Genomic DNA, 15,082 nt, shown 5'->3' with positions numbered 1-15,082 from the left:
CCATGAATCAATCCTTGACTTCAACATGTGGGATTAGGCTAGTGGGTGGTGGTTAGGGGAGGTGAAAATGAATAGGCGGCAACTCTCAAGTTGAGTAAATAAATCATAGCTGCTAATCTTATGTGGGTGCTCCCCCTGTGTCAGGCACTGGTTAAATGCTTTGCGTGCATCACCTCCTTCCATCCCTAAATAACCTACAAATAACACTATTCAGGACAGCCATTTACAGTTTTGAAGGTTGAGCACTCCAGGAGACATTATTCACATTGTCAATCACGTGTTTCTGGCATTCCTGGAGTCGTGTGGTAGACAAGTTGTACAACTGTATGCAGTGACCATGGCATCATTTCCCCTTTTTTTCAGATGAGGAAAAGTGAAATCTGTAGGCATTAAGAAGCTTGTCCCAGGCCGGGCGCGGTGGCTCATGCCTGTAATCCTAGCACTTTGGGAGGCTGAGGCGGGTGGATCACGAGGTCAGGAGCTCGAGACCATCCTGGCTAAGACCGTGAAACCCCGTCTCTACTAAAAATACAAAAAAATTAGCCAGGCGTGGTGGCGCATGCCTGTAGTCCTAGCTACTCGGGAGGCTGAGGCAGGAGAATGGCTTGAACCTGGGAGGCGGAGCTTGCGGTGAGCCGAGATTGTGCCACTGCACTCCAGCCTGGGCGATAGAGCAAGACTCCGTCTCAAAAAAAAAAAAAGAAGCTTTTCCCAGATCATAAACCTAGGAGGTAGCAGAAGCATGGTCTATCTGACACCAGAAACCACATTTTTAACCAGTAGCCTCCACTGCACAGACCCTGCTGTCCCTGAGGGTGGGAAACAAAAGAAGGATAGAAGGGAGATGGCAGGAAGTGGTGGTAGCAGCAGCCACTCCTGAGCAGTCTTTGGGGGTCTTAATATGGACTCACATCAGGACATTCTAACTAACCAACAATAGAGGTGCCATTCTGACAATGACAGGTTGTGTATGCAAAGGTGTAAAACATCTTTTGATCAGGAATTTTGTGCGTACCATCCTGCTCCCATTCTTGATCAGACTAATTCCTAATTTTTTCTCCCAGCAGCTTCTTCACCCCCACTACAGCCATTTTTAAGGATGATACTAAAGGGATACCTTTAGTATCTTTTTAAAGAAATGCTCAGGCAAAATTGCCATCTTAACTCACCTTTGCCTCAAATCTTTTGCACCAAAAACTTTAAGGAAAAAAGATTCATTCTGGGATCCTAAAAATGTTGACATCATAAAGCACACAATATTTATATCACTTAGCATAATAATATGAAAATGTATTTCCTAATTAATATTATTTGATGACAGTCAAAACAGTTATTTTATAAAAGTGACAAATATCAAAATAATCCTTGATAACTCAGATATACAAAAGATAAAGTCCTTCAGTGCTCTTCAACCTATCCTTCATGCATATGTGAAAGTATACAGAAACTGACCATTAATACACTGTGCAACCTGCTCTCCCCCAAGAGAGTCACGGGTAACGGTTGTGGGGGTGTGGTTCTGTGTGTTATCTTTCCTAACATACTGGGAAGATAATCTTCAGCTTACCTCACTAGCTCCTTCTCACCAGAATTCCTCCCCTAAATTATCACATGCAACTTTATGGACCAAAGCTTCATTCATATGTTAGTGTGAATTGGTTTTGTCCTAATATGACAATGCCTGACTGAGACCATTCAAGGAACAGGAGTTTGTTTGAGGCTAAAACGGTGAGAAATTGGAGAAGATGGATTGGTAGATTTTGATTTGCTGGGACACCTTTTCTTGCCAACGGAGAATTGATAGTCTGGGGGCCAAGAAAAGAGGATAAAGAGAGGAAAGTGGATTTAGAACATGATATATAAGAGGAACAAATTTTAATTTTGCCTAACCATAGGCAGCAGCGTATATTTCCAAAACATCAAAATTTGCTATAACTCCTATGACTAAGTTAATATCAAGCTGAAAATGTAAAAATTCCCTCAATTTACCACAATATCCCCATGTAAACTATTTCAAGTTGGTGCTCTGGTTTGAGCCAATGCATTCAACCTGGTTTCTCTCTCATCAGAAAGAGAAGGGAAAAATGAAGAAAGAGATTCCTGAATACACTCCTATATCTACCAACTCATTCTTCAAATGACTTTAGAACTTCGGCCATCAAATGAATGTGCAGGTGTCTACTATAGTGTTAAAAATGTTATAAAGGTATTGATCTCACACCAATTTCCATCTTGCCATTAGATGTGATTCAAGCATTGTGAAGCTTTCTGGAGACATTCACTTATTCAGGCAAGAGTACCAGCAAATTGAGAAAGCCATTCAAGAATTCGTGCCCGCCCTGGAAACTCTTTCCAAGAACTTGGACATGAAGGTAATTGAAAATAGATGGGACTCATATTACGTGTTACTGCCAGAAGTAAGATCATTATAGCTTATCAAAATGCCCAATCAGGTGGTAATTTTTTAAGAGAACTCTTTTCTTCCAAAGGGTGTCATTCTGACAGCTCACTCATATACGCCATGGAAACAGTCAACTCAATCAACAAATGTTTAATGAATGTCTGCTGTGTTCCAAAACAGCCATCTACTCTAAGCATGCACTGCTTGAGTCCACCATTGCTGTTTTTTTTTTACTCTCTGGAAGTAGTAAAATTATTTTTACTCAAAGACTATGGAACCAAGGAATATAAACAAAAGAACTTCCCATGGAAGCTATTATTATTAAAAGTCCAACATAAATGTGAATTGTTCATGTTACATCCCACTTAAAGCCCTGCAATGGGTTGTATCTCTTACAAAATAACACGTAAGTCCTTTGGTTGGTCTGGATTTTAAAGGCCATCTGTGCTTCTTGACTCACCCTTTATGCCCAGTGATACTGAGCTCCCTGTAGGTAGGTCCCCACTCACACCAAGATATTACACATCTTCCTCTAGTTTGTGCTCTTTTCTGCCTGAAGTGTCTCTTTTTCACCTTCCCAGTCAATGGTTTCACTAAAGTGGAGCCCAATGCAAAGTTTTCTGTGCTCCACTTTGTCACATCTTATACAAAACAAGCACTTCTCTTCTCCTCTGAAGTCGTTTGGGCAGAACAAAGCAGACATCCTCTGGAAATTGGAAATATGAAAGTTTGGCGTTTGATTATTTGTTGGTAGGCGCCAGTTAGTCCAGAGCAGGTGTTACTGAGCACATAGTTTACTCTAGTCCCATCTGGCTCTCCTTATCTACCTCCTACTCACCCATCTTATTAGGCCCAATAATTTTTAAACTCTCTTTGTTTTTCAAGGTACTCAATCATATCAATAACATGGCAATTTTATCTCTGGTTTTCTGATTTAAGACTTCATTGATTTTCTTAAAGTCTTGAGCAAAAATTCCAGAATACTGTTAAATAAAAGTGGTCATAGAAGGCAACTTATCTGGTTCCTGATTATCCTGGAAATGTCTTTGCTGTTTGCTGCTGGCTATTGGTTAGAAATATTCTTTAATCATGTTAAGGAAGTATCCAGTGATTCCTACTTAGTTTTTATCAGGATGGAATATCTACTTTAATCAAACGCCTTTTAGATATCAACAAATATCTAGAACCACCATATTGGTTGTTTTTTGGTTTGGGGATTTGTGTGATGTTTGTTGACTTCTTTGGCCTTCTAATGTGTTAATACATTTCCCAATACTGAAACATTCTTGCATTTCTATAATGAAAGCTATACAGTTATTGTATAATAATTCAATATTTAATTTGGCATCAGGATTCAAAAGTGACATTGGACTATAATTCCTCTCTGTTTAGTATATTTTTAAAGATAATGCATACACATAGCTCAAAAACAAAACTACATAAGAAAATATAGCCAGAGAATTTTCATTCCCACCCCTTAACCATTCATCACATTTTTTTCATGATCCTCACAGGTAAGCATTTTTATTAGTCAATTGTGGATGCATTCAGTATGCCCTTATGCAGATATGAGCAAATGCAAATACATATTTTTATTCCCCCTTTATTGCACAAAAAATAGTGTATATATATAGTATATGTAAATAAATAGTATATATAGAGAGCTATGCTTTTTTAAAAAAAAAACTAAACAAATATATCCTGAACATCTTTCCACATTGATACACAGAGACCTTCCTTATCCTTTTTTACAACTGCATACCCTTCCTTTGTATGTAATAGTTCAGTCAACTGCTCTTGCATAGGTGGACATTTGGGTTCTTTTAAATATTTTGCTCTTTCAAACAATGCTGCAATGAATAACCTTGCACATATGTCATTTTGTATGCGTATAGATATATCTGTAGAATACATATCCAGAAGTGGGATTTCTGGATCAAAATAGAATAAATAAAAGCAGAGAGAATTAAGCAGAGAGAGTACATGTGTGTTGTTTTGAAAGATCTTGCCAAATTGCTTCTATATGGCTTTCACCTCATTGCACACCCACCAACAATATGTAAAATGTCCTGTGTCTCCATTGCCTCACCAATGCAGTATTGTTCAACTTCTGAATTTTGCCATTCTTATAGGAAAAAGGCAGTATCTTTTTGTTTTAATTAGCCTTTTTTATTATGGATGAAGTTGAGCATCTTTTCACATATTTAAGGGGCATTTGTATTTCTTTTTGGTGAACTATCTGTTTATGTCTTTTGCCTATTTCTCTACTCGGCTATTTTTCCTCTCTATCTCTAGGAGCTCTTTATATGGTAAGGAGATGAGCTGTTTTCTCTATGACACAAATTGCAAATGCATTTCCCCAGTTTGTCATAGGTCTTTGGTTTTTGACATGCACAAATAGTTCTCTAGTTGTAGTTGAATTTATCAGTTCTTTTGTGGCTGCTGGAATTTCAAATCAGTTAGAAAGAGCTTCCCTACACAAAGTCTTGAAAGAATTCTTCATATCTCTTCAGGCACTTTCATGGCTTTGTTGTTTACACTTAAATCCTTCGTCCATTTGTAGTTTTCCTAATATGTGTCTTAACTACTGTTTTAATTATTGAATCTTTATAGTATTTTTATATCTGGTAGGGCTAGTTCCTTCCATTACGTTCTTTTTTCAGTTTCCTGGTATAATTAGTTGTTTTTGCTTATAATTTTAAAATCAGCCTGTCTCATTTCAATAAACAAATCAAAAATAAACTATTTTAATCTTTATTAAAATCACGTTAAATTTGTAAATAAATTTTAGAATTGACATAGTCATAATGTTGAGTGTTCTATCCAAGAATATAGTGTGCTTCCCATTTGTCCGAGTTTGCTTTTAAGTTCTTGAGGAGTATTTTCAAATTTTTCTCATGTAGATTTGGCATAATTTCTTATTAAATGTATTTTGAGATTTTGAAATCTTTTTCTTTTTAGTTTATTGTAACAGGGGCTTCGATATGCCTTCTAATTCATTATTAGTTGTATATTATGAAGACAATATTAATTTTATATTCCACAGTGTATTCTCTTCTTGATTATAGTAAGTTTTTAGTTTCCCTTCCTCCCCAAGAACACAATCATATGCTCTGTAAATGGTAATAGTTTTAGCTCATGTTTTTTCATTTTCATATGCAAAATTTCTCTCTCTTTTCTAATTGCTTTGACTAATAACCCCAAACAATGTTAGATAGTATGTGGGAATAGTGGACATCCTGGTCTTCTTCCTAACTTTAACTGTCCTGTGTTTCCCTTATGATGGGGAAAGTAAGTTTCCCCATTAAGCATGTTTAGTAGCCAACTATTCCTATATTATTGAATTTTTTAGAAATCAAAAACAATTATTGAATTTTATCAAATACCTTTTCAGCATTTATGAAATGATGTGTACTCTGTTATACTAGTGTAATTATTTCCTATTATTAAACCATCCTTGCATTTTCTAAAATAAATTACACTCATTATGATGTATTTTGTTGTGGTGCAGGATAATGTTTGCTGACATTTTACTTAAGAATTTTGCATTAGTGCTTTTAAGTGAGATTAACCTATTTTCTGTGCCATCGTTTTCAGATTTTGGAATCACCATTGAACTGACCTCATAAAAAAATTTGAAAGTTTTCTTATTTTTCTATGTTCTGAAACAGTTTAAAGAGTATTATAAGTATTCTCTAAGGATTTGGTAGCTTTGCTTCTGACATATTATCTGAGCCTGATGATTTGATGGGGAAGGAAGCCCTTTGATAGCTTTCATTTTTTATATTTATTTTTTTGAGACAAGGTCTCTTTCTGTTGATTAGTCTGCTTAAACTTTCTATCCCTTCAGAGGTTAGCTTCTATAAATTCCTTTTTCTTAGAAAAAAAATCTGTTTCCTTCAGATTTTGAATTTGCATAAAGTTATGCAAAATGCTTTTAGGGTGGTTTTAATTCTCTCTGCTTTTATTTATTCTATTTTATTATTTTGTATATTTGTGCTTTTTTTTTCCCCTTGATTAGGTTAGGTGTGCCTTAACAATGGTTTTACAATTAACAAATCCTTTTATATATTTTTTATTTTCTGCTTCTATTGTCTTTTCCAACTCTCCAATTTCACCTTTTATCGTTTCTTTTTCCTTGCCTGCAGGGTATTTTATTGTTCATTTTGCAACTTTTTAAAACCACATGTATTTGTATTCTTTTTTGCTGACATGAGCATTTATGGCTGTGAATTTTTCCTGAGCATTCATTCTTCTTCCTTATATCCCCCAGAGTTTAACATGTAGTATTCTCATTATTATTTCCTAGAAATTCTGCAATTGCATGTGGTATTTTCCCTTAAATAGTTAAGAGGAGTGTATTAGTCTGTTCTCACACTGCTAATAAAGACATACCCAAGACCGGGTAATTTATTTTTTTAAAGAAAGAGGTTTAATGGACTCATAGTTCCACATGGCTGGGGAGACCTCACAGTCATGGTGAAAGGTGAAGGAGTAGCAAAGGCATGTTTTACATGGTGGCAGGCAAGAGAAGTGCCAAGCAAAAGGGGGAAAAGTCCCATATAAAACCATCAGATCTCATGAGAACCCACTCACTATAATAAGAATACCAGCATGCAGGTAATTGCCCCCATGATTCAATTACCTCCCACGGGGTCCTTCCCATGACATGTAGGGATTATGGGAATTACAATTCAAGATGAGATTTGGATGGGGACACAGCCAAACCATATCAAGGAAGTTTTTTCCCCACCCTCTGAGTTAAGGACTTTTTGTTTTGTTATGCTGGTATTCATTTTTAGTTTCATCTCATTGTAGGTAAAACTTTTAATATATGTAAGTTTTAGTTTTTGGAATATTTTGAGGATTGTTTTTGGTGGCTGGATAGTCCATTTTCATACATGTTCTAAAAAAAGTGTATTCTGTATTTTTAGGGCACAAAGTTCAATCAGTACTTACAGGGAATAACTTACTGGTTAAATCCTTACTTATTTTTTAGTCTACTGCTGTCTTGGATTGAGAGGTGAATTAAAGTCTCCTCTGGTTATCAGACTTCCATTTCACCTATAATTTCAGTTTTTAGAATGTTTCTGCTATGTTATTTGGCTTACAGATATTCATAACTACTCTTTTTTCTTTCTTAATTTTAATACTTAAGTTTCCTCACTTCACGTGTAGAGTAGAACAAACTTTGCCTATTACCTTTTCGAAAAACCAGCCCTTGGATTACACATCAATCCCCATACCTTTTGTTTGTATTCATTTATTTTTAAAATATTTGTTTTCAATTGCTGCCTTAACAAATTACCATAAACATAATAGTTTAAAACAACACAAATGCATTATGTCATGCTTTCTGTAGGTCAAAATTTGGGAGGGGCTAGACTGGACCCTCAGGATCTCATAAGGCAGAAATCAAGGTGTCTGCAGAGTTGTGTTTCTTTGGGGAGGCTTTGGGAATGAATCCTGTTCAGGTTCATTCAAACTTTTGAATCCAGTTCCTTGCAGTTGTAGTCCTGAGGTCCTCGCAGGCTGTTAGCTGGGGGTTGGTCCTTGCTCCAGAGTCCGCCTACCTTCCTTCTTGTGTTTTCCATGTGGCCTTTCTCCAGCAACGGCAGGTCAAGTCCTTCTCATGCTTCAAGTCATTCTGACTTCACCCTCTGCTGCGTCCCTCTCACACCAGCTGGAAAAACTTCTCTGCTTTTAGGAGCCCCTGTGATTAAGTTAGGCCCACTTGGATAATCCAGAATAATCTCCCCCTTTTACTTTAATTACAGCTGCAAATCCCTTTTGCTCTACAGCATCGCACCTTCACAGGTTTCAGACTGAGGGCATGGACATCTTTGCGAGCCCATTCTGCCTCCCACAATTTGTCAATTTCTTCATCCTGCTTTCCTTTGATTAGGAATTTTTTATTCCTTTTAAACTTTATGAAATGAATGATTCACTTACATTGCCTTATTCTTTCTTGTATAATTATGAAAATATTTAATGCCACAAATTTACCTCTGATTATATATTTGGCTGTGTCCTTTTGATATGTAATGTTTCCATTATCTTCTCCTAAGTAAATTTGTAATTGCAGTGTTGATTTACTCTTCGGCACTTGTGTTAGTCCAGATCCTTTGAGAAGCAAATGCCATAAAGGAATTAGATGTGCAAGAAATTTATTGAGAGGAAAATTGATGAAGAAAAATTGGGAGGGAGACTATGACACAGGTCTGGTTTCTGTGAAAAAGATGGAGAAAGAAGGCTTTAGGATTGCAGTGCCATTCTAAGATTATTTCAGTGAGTTCCTTTGTTCCTTGAACAAAAGTCACCCATCAAAGGACTACTCAGACATTGGCTAGGCACGGCCTGTAGAAAGCATGGTCTGGACACTCGTGATGGATTTTGAGCACAGTAGTCACAGCCCTTGGTCAGTTATGCTCCTTGCAGTAGGACATCTGAGAGGCACATTTTCATGTGAAACACTAAAATCAAGAGTGGGTTTTTTGTTGCTTTTTTTTTTTTTTTTTTTTACTCAAGTGACTGGGTTTTTGTTCCTTTATGCTTCCTTATTGATTTCTAGTTTTAGCACAGTGTGGAGTTATGGCCTGTGCTTTTCCTGCTTTTTGGAATAATTTGAGATTTTCTTAATGTTGCATATGTGCTTAGTTGTTGCAGATGCTTAGTGGGCACTGGGAAAAAATGAATGCTGTTTCCAAGTTACATGGTTTGATATATAAATCTATGAAATACATTTACAGTTTTTACATTTTCCTGTATCATTATTTATATTTTACTTACTTGACCAGTAAAGAGTCAAGAAAAGTCATTTAAAATCATTAATGTATTGTCTCTGTTTATTCTGAAAAGCTGTTGCTTTTTTGCTCAATATATAAATATTCACAGCTCTCTATTTTCACAATGAATTTTACTCTTCATCTATAAAGATGACCATCTTTGTCCCATTTTTAAATGTGTTTTGCTTTAAGTAATATTTTACCTAACATTAATATTGCTCTGCTGCTTTATTTTCCTTTGCCTTTACCTGTAATTGCTTATTATTATAATAAATTGCCTATTATTTTATTTCAAACATTTCCATCTTTAGCCTGTTTTAAGTGTATCTTTCTCCTGTAAATAGCCACTCAAGTGCTGTTGGTTGCCCACCCAACACTTACCTATTCAAATCCTTCCGTTACTCCCCTCTTTCTTTCATAAGAACTCATTTGATTAAATGCCCACTCTCCTCCATATGACCGTCTTTATTAGGAGCTGAATTCTGTTTGACCAAAGCCAATCACGTAGTTTCATTCTCCTTAGAAGTGACTAGTTTAGGCATGATTATGGGTTGCAATTCTGCATCTATTTTTTAATCCAGTTCTTTTACATAAAGAAATTTTCTCAATGTTTCTGGCAGTTTGAAAGGTGCTCTAATCTTAAATTCTAAAACTGGAATTTGTTTTTTTCCTCTCCTTAAATGCCCTAAGTCATTTCACTTGGGATTCACTTGTGCTCATGTCAGAATACTATCTGGAAATCTTGGGCCAGTCATGTGTGTTTTCCTCAGAGCCTGATTGTGCATTTAAACATTTATTCAATAAGTATTTGTTGGGCATTTACCATTGATCACCTAACGTGCACTGAGGATATGGTGGTAATAGCATACCATATCTTGTATTGTAACTGGAGACAATAGAGAAGTAGAAATATAATCACATTAACAGACTAATAAACAAACTAATGGAAACAGCATGTTTTTGTTATATCATTAGATGGCCTATGATCAAAAAGAATATTCTAGACAACAGAATGGAACACTCCCTATTATTCTTTCCTTGAAGATAGTGTAACTGTAATACTCATTTGAACACAAGGCATTTTCAAGTGCAATCATGCTTTAGGTTCAAGTCTGTTTCCCAGCTCCTTAAAGGAATAAAGTATATTAATCTGTTTCCCGGCTCCTTAAAGGAATAAAGTATATTAATGTGAATGCTGGTGGTTTTGTTCATATGCACAAACCCTCTTGTACTTTGACTAGGTGATGCAGCTCTTAGGAAAGATAGAAACTGCCAGTTCTGAGCAAACCTCGAATTTAAAGATGGTCCAGGGGGATTATCGCCACGAAATGAACCTTTTGGAATTCAAGTAAGTGAATAGAAGATTTTTAATTCTGTTAAGTGCATTCCAAAGAGTTTCGCCTAATGAAAGCATTGGCATGAAATAAAAACCTATCCCAGGAATTTGAACCTGGCCAAGAAATAAAGCAGTGAACTAACACAGAGAATATTCTACACTAAAGTAACTTATATAATATTTATAATAAAAGAATTATGAAGATTAATCTTATCATTCACTTTGACTGCACAATATCTCAACTGAATGACACAATCATTTTTACCCTTCCTGTAATTTTTACTTATTATCAATTGCATATTAAAATGTCTCAATGTAAAGCACTATGGAAAATAATTTCATTCCTCAAGATTATCAAATATTTTTAAAAACGATTTTGATACACAAGCTTTTCCTTTAAGATTCTTCCTAACATCCTCTATTTACTCCTTTACATTATCATTATTTTATTATTATTATTATTATTTTGAGACGGAGTCTCGCTCTGTTGCCCAGGCTGGAGTGCAGTGGCGCGATCTCTGCTTACTGCAAACTCCGTCTCCTGGGTTCACGCCATTCTCCTGCCTCAGCCTCCTGAGTAGCTGGGATTACAGGCATGTACCACAACACCTGGCTAATTTTGTATTTTTAGTAGAGACCTGGTTTCTCCATGTTGACGCTGGTCTCGAACTCCTGACCTCAGGTGATCCGCCCGCCTCAGCCTCCCAAAGTGCTGGGATTACAGGCGTGAGCCACCGTGTCCAGCCTACATTATTTCTTTTTAAGACTGGTCTCTACCCCATCTTAAACTGAATTTTTTCCTCCACTCAATGGAGAAAGCAGTAAAGGAGACAGCTCCACAAATGTTCAAATTACTGGCTTCCTTATTATCAAATCTCCCTTTTTTTTTTTTTTTAATGATCATCATTTCCCAGGGTCATGGTGCAGGCAGAGGGAAATTATAGTTACTTGGATACTATCATACTGTCCCTTATGCTCTTATTCTTTTTCCTCTATGTCTCACAACGTTTGGGTTTAATGCCTTAATCAAATCCAGTATCCTGATAATACTCTACTTTCTCCATTTTTTTCCGTCTCTACTGTATTTTATTAAATCTAAGTGCCATTGAATATAACATGCACCATTATAATTTTGTACCTGTAAGACATGAAGCTAACAATTAAACCATAGCATATCATCATTTTAAGATATTTCTTGATTTTGGAGATGCTAAAATGCGAAATATGTGTGTCTTACAAGTTGATGTAAAACAATTGTCCTTACTAAAACTTGGAGAAGTAGTTGTCAAGTAAACAGAAAATACTCATGTTCTTCATACTCTAAGAAAGCATTTCTACTTTCTTAAATTCTAGCACAATGAGGGTGTTCAGTGAATAGCTGATCTAATACCTTTAGCTTGGAATTAAGACAAAGAAAACTGTCCAAAGGAAAAGTAGAACAGTAATCTGTTTCTAGATATACAGATTAAGAATTGATTGTATAGGGAAGGGATGGGATTTATAAACTGAAATGGAAGGCTGACTTAAAGGGATGAGGTATATTAACAAGTGGAAAAGAGAGAAAAAGGAAATGTTTGAGATCCAGGGCTAACTGCTGCATTACTGATGATGCTCATTTTTTCTGTCTTTGGTATTATGGGAATTTGGCTTATGGAAAGTCATCTGAGTTGTTAAATCTGAATCTGGACACTTTTATAACAGTGTAAACTTGACTCTTTTTCTCACTTTAAATAATGAAGTCTTAATATTTCAGTAGTATTACAGTAGGTGGCAGTGACTCTATAAACCATGCTTTTCCCCAGGCAAATAATTCTAATAATTCATTTAGTTACACAACTGACTTTTATATTTAAATTTTCTCCAATTTTAAAAAGTAAAAATATGCATTAATTGTAAAAAAAAAAAAAAACCAACAACAGTGAAAAACGAGGTTATCATCTCAGCCTTCTGTTGTAATCAATATTAACACCAGGGATGTAGCCATCCTCAATTTCCTCCTTGTTAATATAAGTATGTAACAGAGAAAGGATATATGTATATTATATGTATAGAGGGAGCATGGGTTTTAAAAATAATTTCTATACATATTACTCAATTATTTGATTTTTCTAGTACATCCTGGATATCTCTCCAGATCAGTAAATATTCTAAGTTTTTTATAGCTGTACAATCTTTTAACTTATATATGTGCCATAATTAATTCAACCATTTATCTTATTGCTGAATGGATTATTTCTAGTTTAGGACTACCACAAAAAACAAAAAAAGTATTATGTGTATATCCTTAGATATCCTTAAATACTGGCACTTTTATTTCTATAGGCAAGCTTGCTAGGTTAAAGAGTATATATATATATATATATATATTTTTAATTTTATAAATTTCTTCTTCAAAATGTTGTAGGGTTTTACACTTCCACCAGCAATGTATGAGAAGACCTTTCTCTACATTTTAACCAATGATGAATGTGTTCTCTTTTTAATACTGGCCAAAGGATGAAAAAAGCATCTGTTTTAATTTGCATTCCCTTTTACCATTTGAATTTTCTGTGAATTGCCCATTATTATTTATCAAATTTTGTATTGGGATTTTTGTCATTGTCTTATCAATTTGTAGTATTCTTTCACATTAGAGATATTAACGATTTGACTGAGATATGTATTGAAAATGTATTTTGCTCAAAGAGAAAGTAAGACAGGGTTTTTTTTTTTTCAATCAGAAGACTTCTGTTTCAATCTAGTATATTGGATTTAGTTTTTAACAAGGTTAACTTTGAACAAAAATAAGTAGTTCCACTACTTTAAAAAAAGTAAATTGCTGCTAATATTAGGATTTTGAGGTACATATACATTTAAAAATGAAGTAGATAATGTATAGAACTCACTTTTTTTAAAGAAAGAACTTTCTCTGAATAAAGAGATTAACTTTAAATAAAAGTGTTTTAATAACATTAAAGGTTAAGTTTAGTCAGGCACCGTGGCACACACCTGTAGTCCCAGCTACCCAGGAGGCTGAGGCAAGCAGGATCGCTTGAACCCAGGAGTTCGGGTTACAATGAGCTATCATTGCACCACTGCATGCCAGCCTGGATGACAGAGCAAGACCTGGTCTCTAAAAAAGTCTTTTAACAAAGGTTAAGGTTAACCTTTGTTTGGCTTGAAGACCAGAAAATTAGACACTACAAGATTGAAGACAGCTAATTTAAGAAACATCCACAGCAGTGACTGGCACAAGTTCTTTGAAAAGTGTCTCAGAGATGTTGACTGTCCTTTCAAGATTCAAGATCAACAAGAAGCTATTGACTGGCTTCTTGGTTTAGCTGTGAGGCTTGAATATGGAGATAATGCTCAAAAATACAAGGACTTAGTACCTGATTATGCAAAAACTGCTGACAATGCAACTAAAAATGCAGAACCATTGCTCAATTTGGACATAAATAATCCTGATGTTAAGGCTGGTGTGAAGGCTAACCTGCTTCAGATTCAATGTCATGATGATTACCTGGTAATGTCTAAGGCAATTCGAATTTTGGTTCAGGAGCACCTGACAGGGTGCAGTTGCTAAGGCAAATCAAACAGAGGGTTTGCCTGTTGCTTTAGACAAAATATTATTGGTTTTGATGCAGGAGACGCAGTTCTTAGTGAAGCTGCTCAAATTCTGCAATTGCTGCATATAGAAGAGCTCAGAGAGCTACAGACAAAAATTAATGAAGCCATAGTAGCTGTTCAGACAATTATTACTGATCCAAGGACAGACCACAGACTGGGAAAAGTTGGAAGATGAACACTTTAGGACTTCAGCTTCTCACCTATTTAGTACAACTGGAAACCATGTCCACTTCTGGCATGTTTGAAAATCAAACGTCACATTTTGCGGGGAGGAATCCCAGAAAAGTGACTATGTTCTAGTGCTTTTTTCTTTAATAAAGTTTAGGAAAGTAGGGGAAAAAAAAGAGCAGAGCTGCTGCAGGCCAGGGCCACCTTCACTCGGGATACCTCTGTGGTTACCAGATGTCAATCATGGAAAATGTGGGAGAGAAGAGAAGAGCAATACTGAAAAAGTTTCCCCGTGCCACACCTACTCGCAGGTGTCTTGGCAGGGAATCCAGGAGCAAATGCCTTCAAAACGCCAAGGTAATTCCATCTCCACCACCATCCTCATTAATAAATTGAAACCCGAGACGATGGCTTTTATGTCACCTCACTTGCCAAGATACAATTAAAACCTGTCAAGACAGGTTGTCAAAATGATACCAGCGGCTAAAACATACAAAGAGCCTCGGCTTCCATAGCCACCATTCCTGACGGCCAAGCACCAGAAACAGCAGCCGAGGAACCTCAAACTTTACATGCGCATTTTTCAAAATTAAAACTATGCATCTGGCCGGGCGCGATGGCTCACCCCGGTAATTCCAGCACTTTGGGAGGCCAAGGCGGGCAGATCACGAGGTCAAGAGATGGAGACCATCCTGGCCAGCGTAGTGAAACCCCGCCTGTACTAAAAATACAAAAATTAGCCGGCCGTGGTGGTGGGCGCCTGTAGTCCCAGCTACTCGGGAG

General features: G+C 36.2%; 1 protein-coding gene and 1 pseudogene across 1 annotated transcript in view; both read left to right on the top strand.

Moving 5' to 3' along the window:
• Window positions 1-15,082, top strand: part of FAM81B (family with sequence similarity 81 member B) — a 64,180-nt gene that overhangs the window by 35,659 nt on the left and 13,439 nt on the right. Inside the window, exons 6-7 of the mRNA XM_008976349.4 lie at window positions 2,243-2,372; window positions 10,428-10,534. Of these exons, the coding sequence (XP_008974597.2) occupies window positions 2,243-2,372; window positions 10,428-10,534 (237 nt within the window). The remainder of the gene's footprint in view (window positions 1-2,242; window positions 2,373-10,427; window positions 10,535-15,082) is intronic.
• LOC106634755 (RNA transcription, translation and transport factor protein-like) lies at window positions 11,747-14,323 on the top strand (annotated as a pseudogene).

This window comes from Pan paniscus, chromosome 4 (genome assembly GCF_029289425.2).
Source record: "Pan paniscus chromosome 4, NHGRI_mPanPan1-v2.0_pri, whole genome shotgun sequence".
Classification (NCBI taxonomy): domain Eukaryota; kingdom Metazoa; phylum Chordata; class Mammalia; order Primates; family Hominidae; genus Pan; species Pan paniscus.
This window is presented reverse-complemented; position numbering and strand designations above follow the sequence as displayed.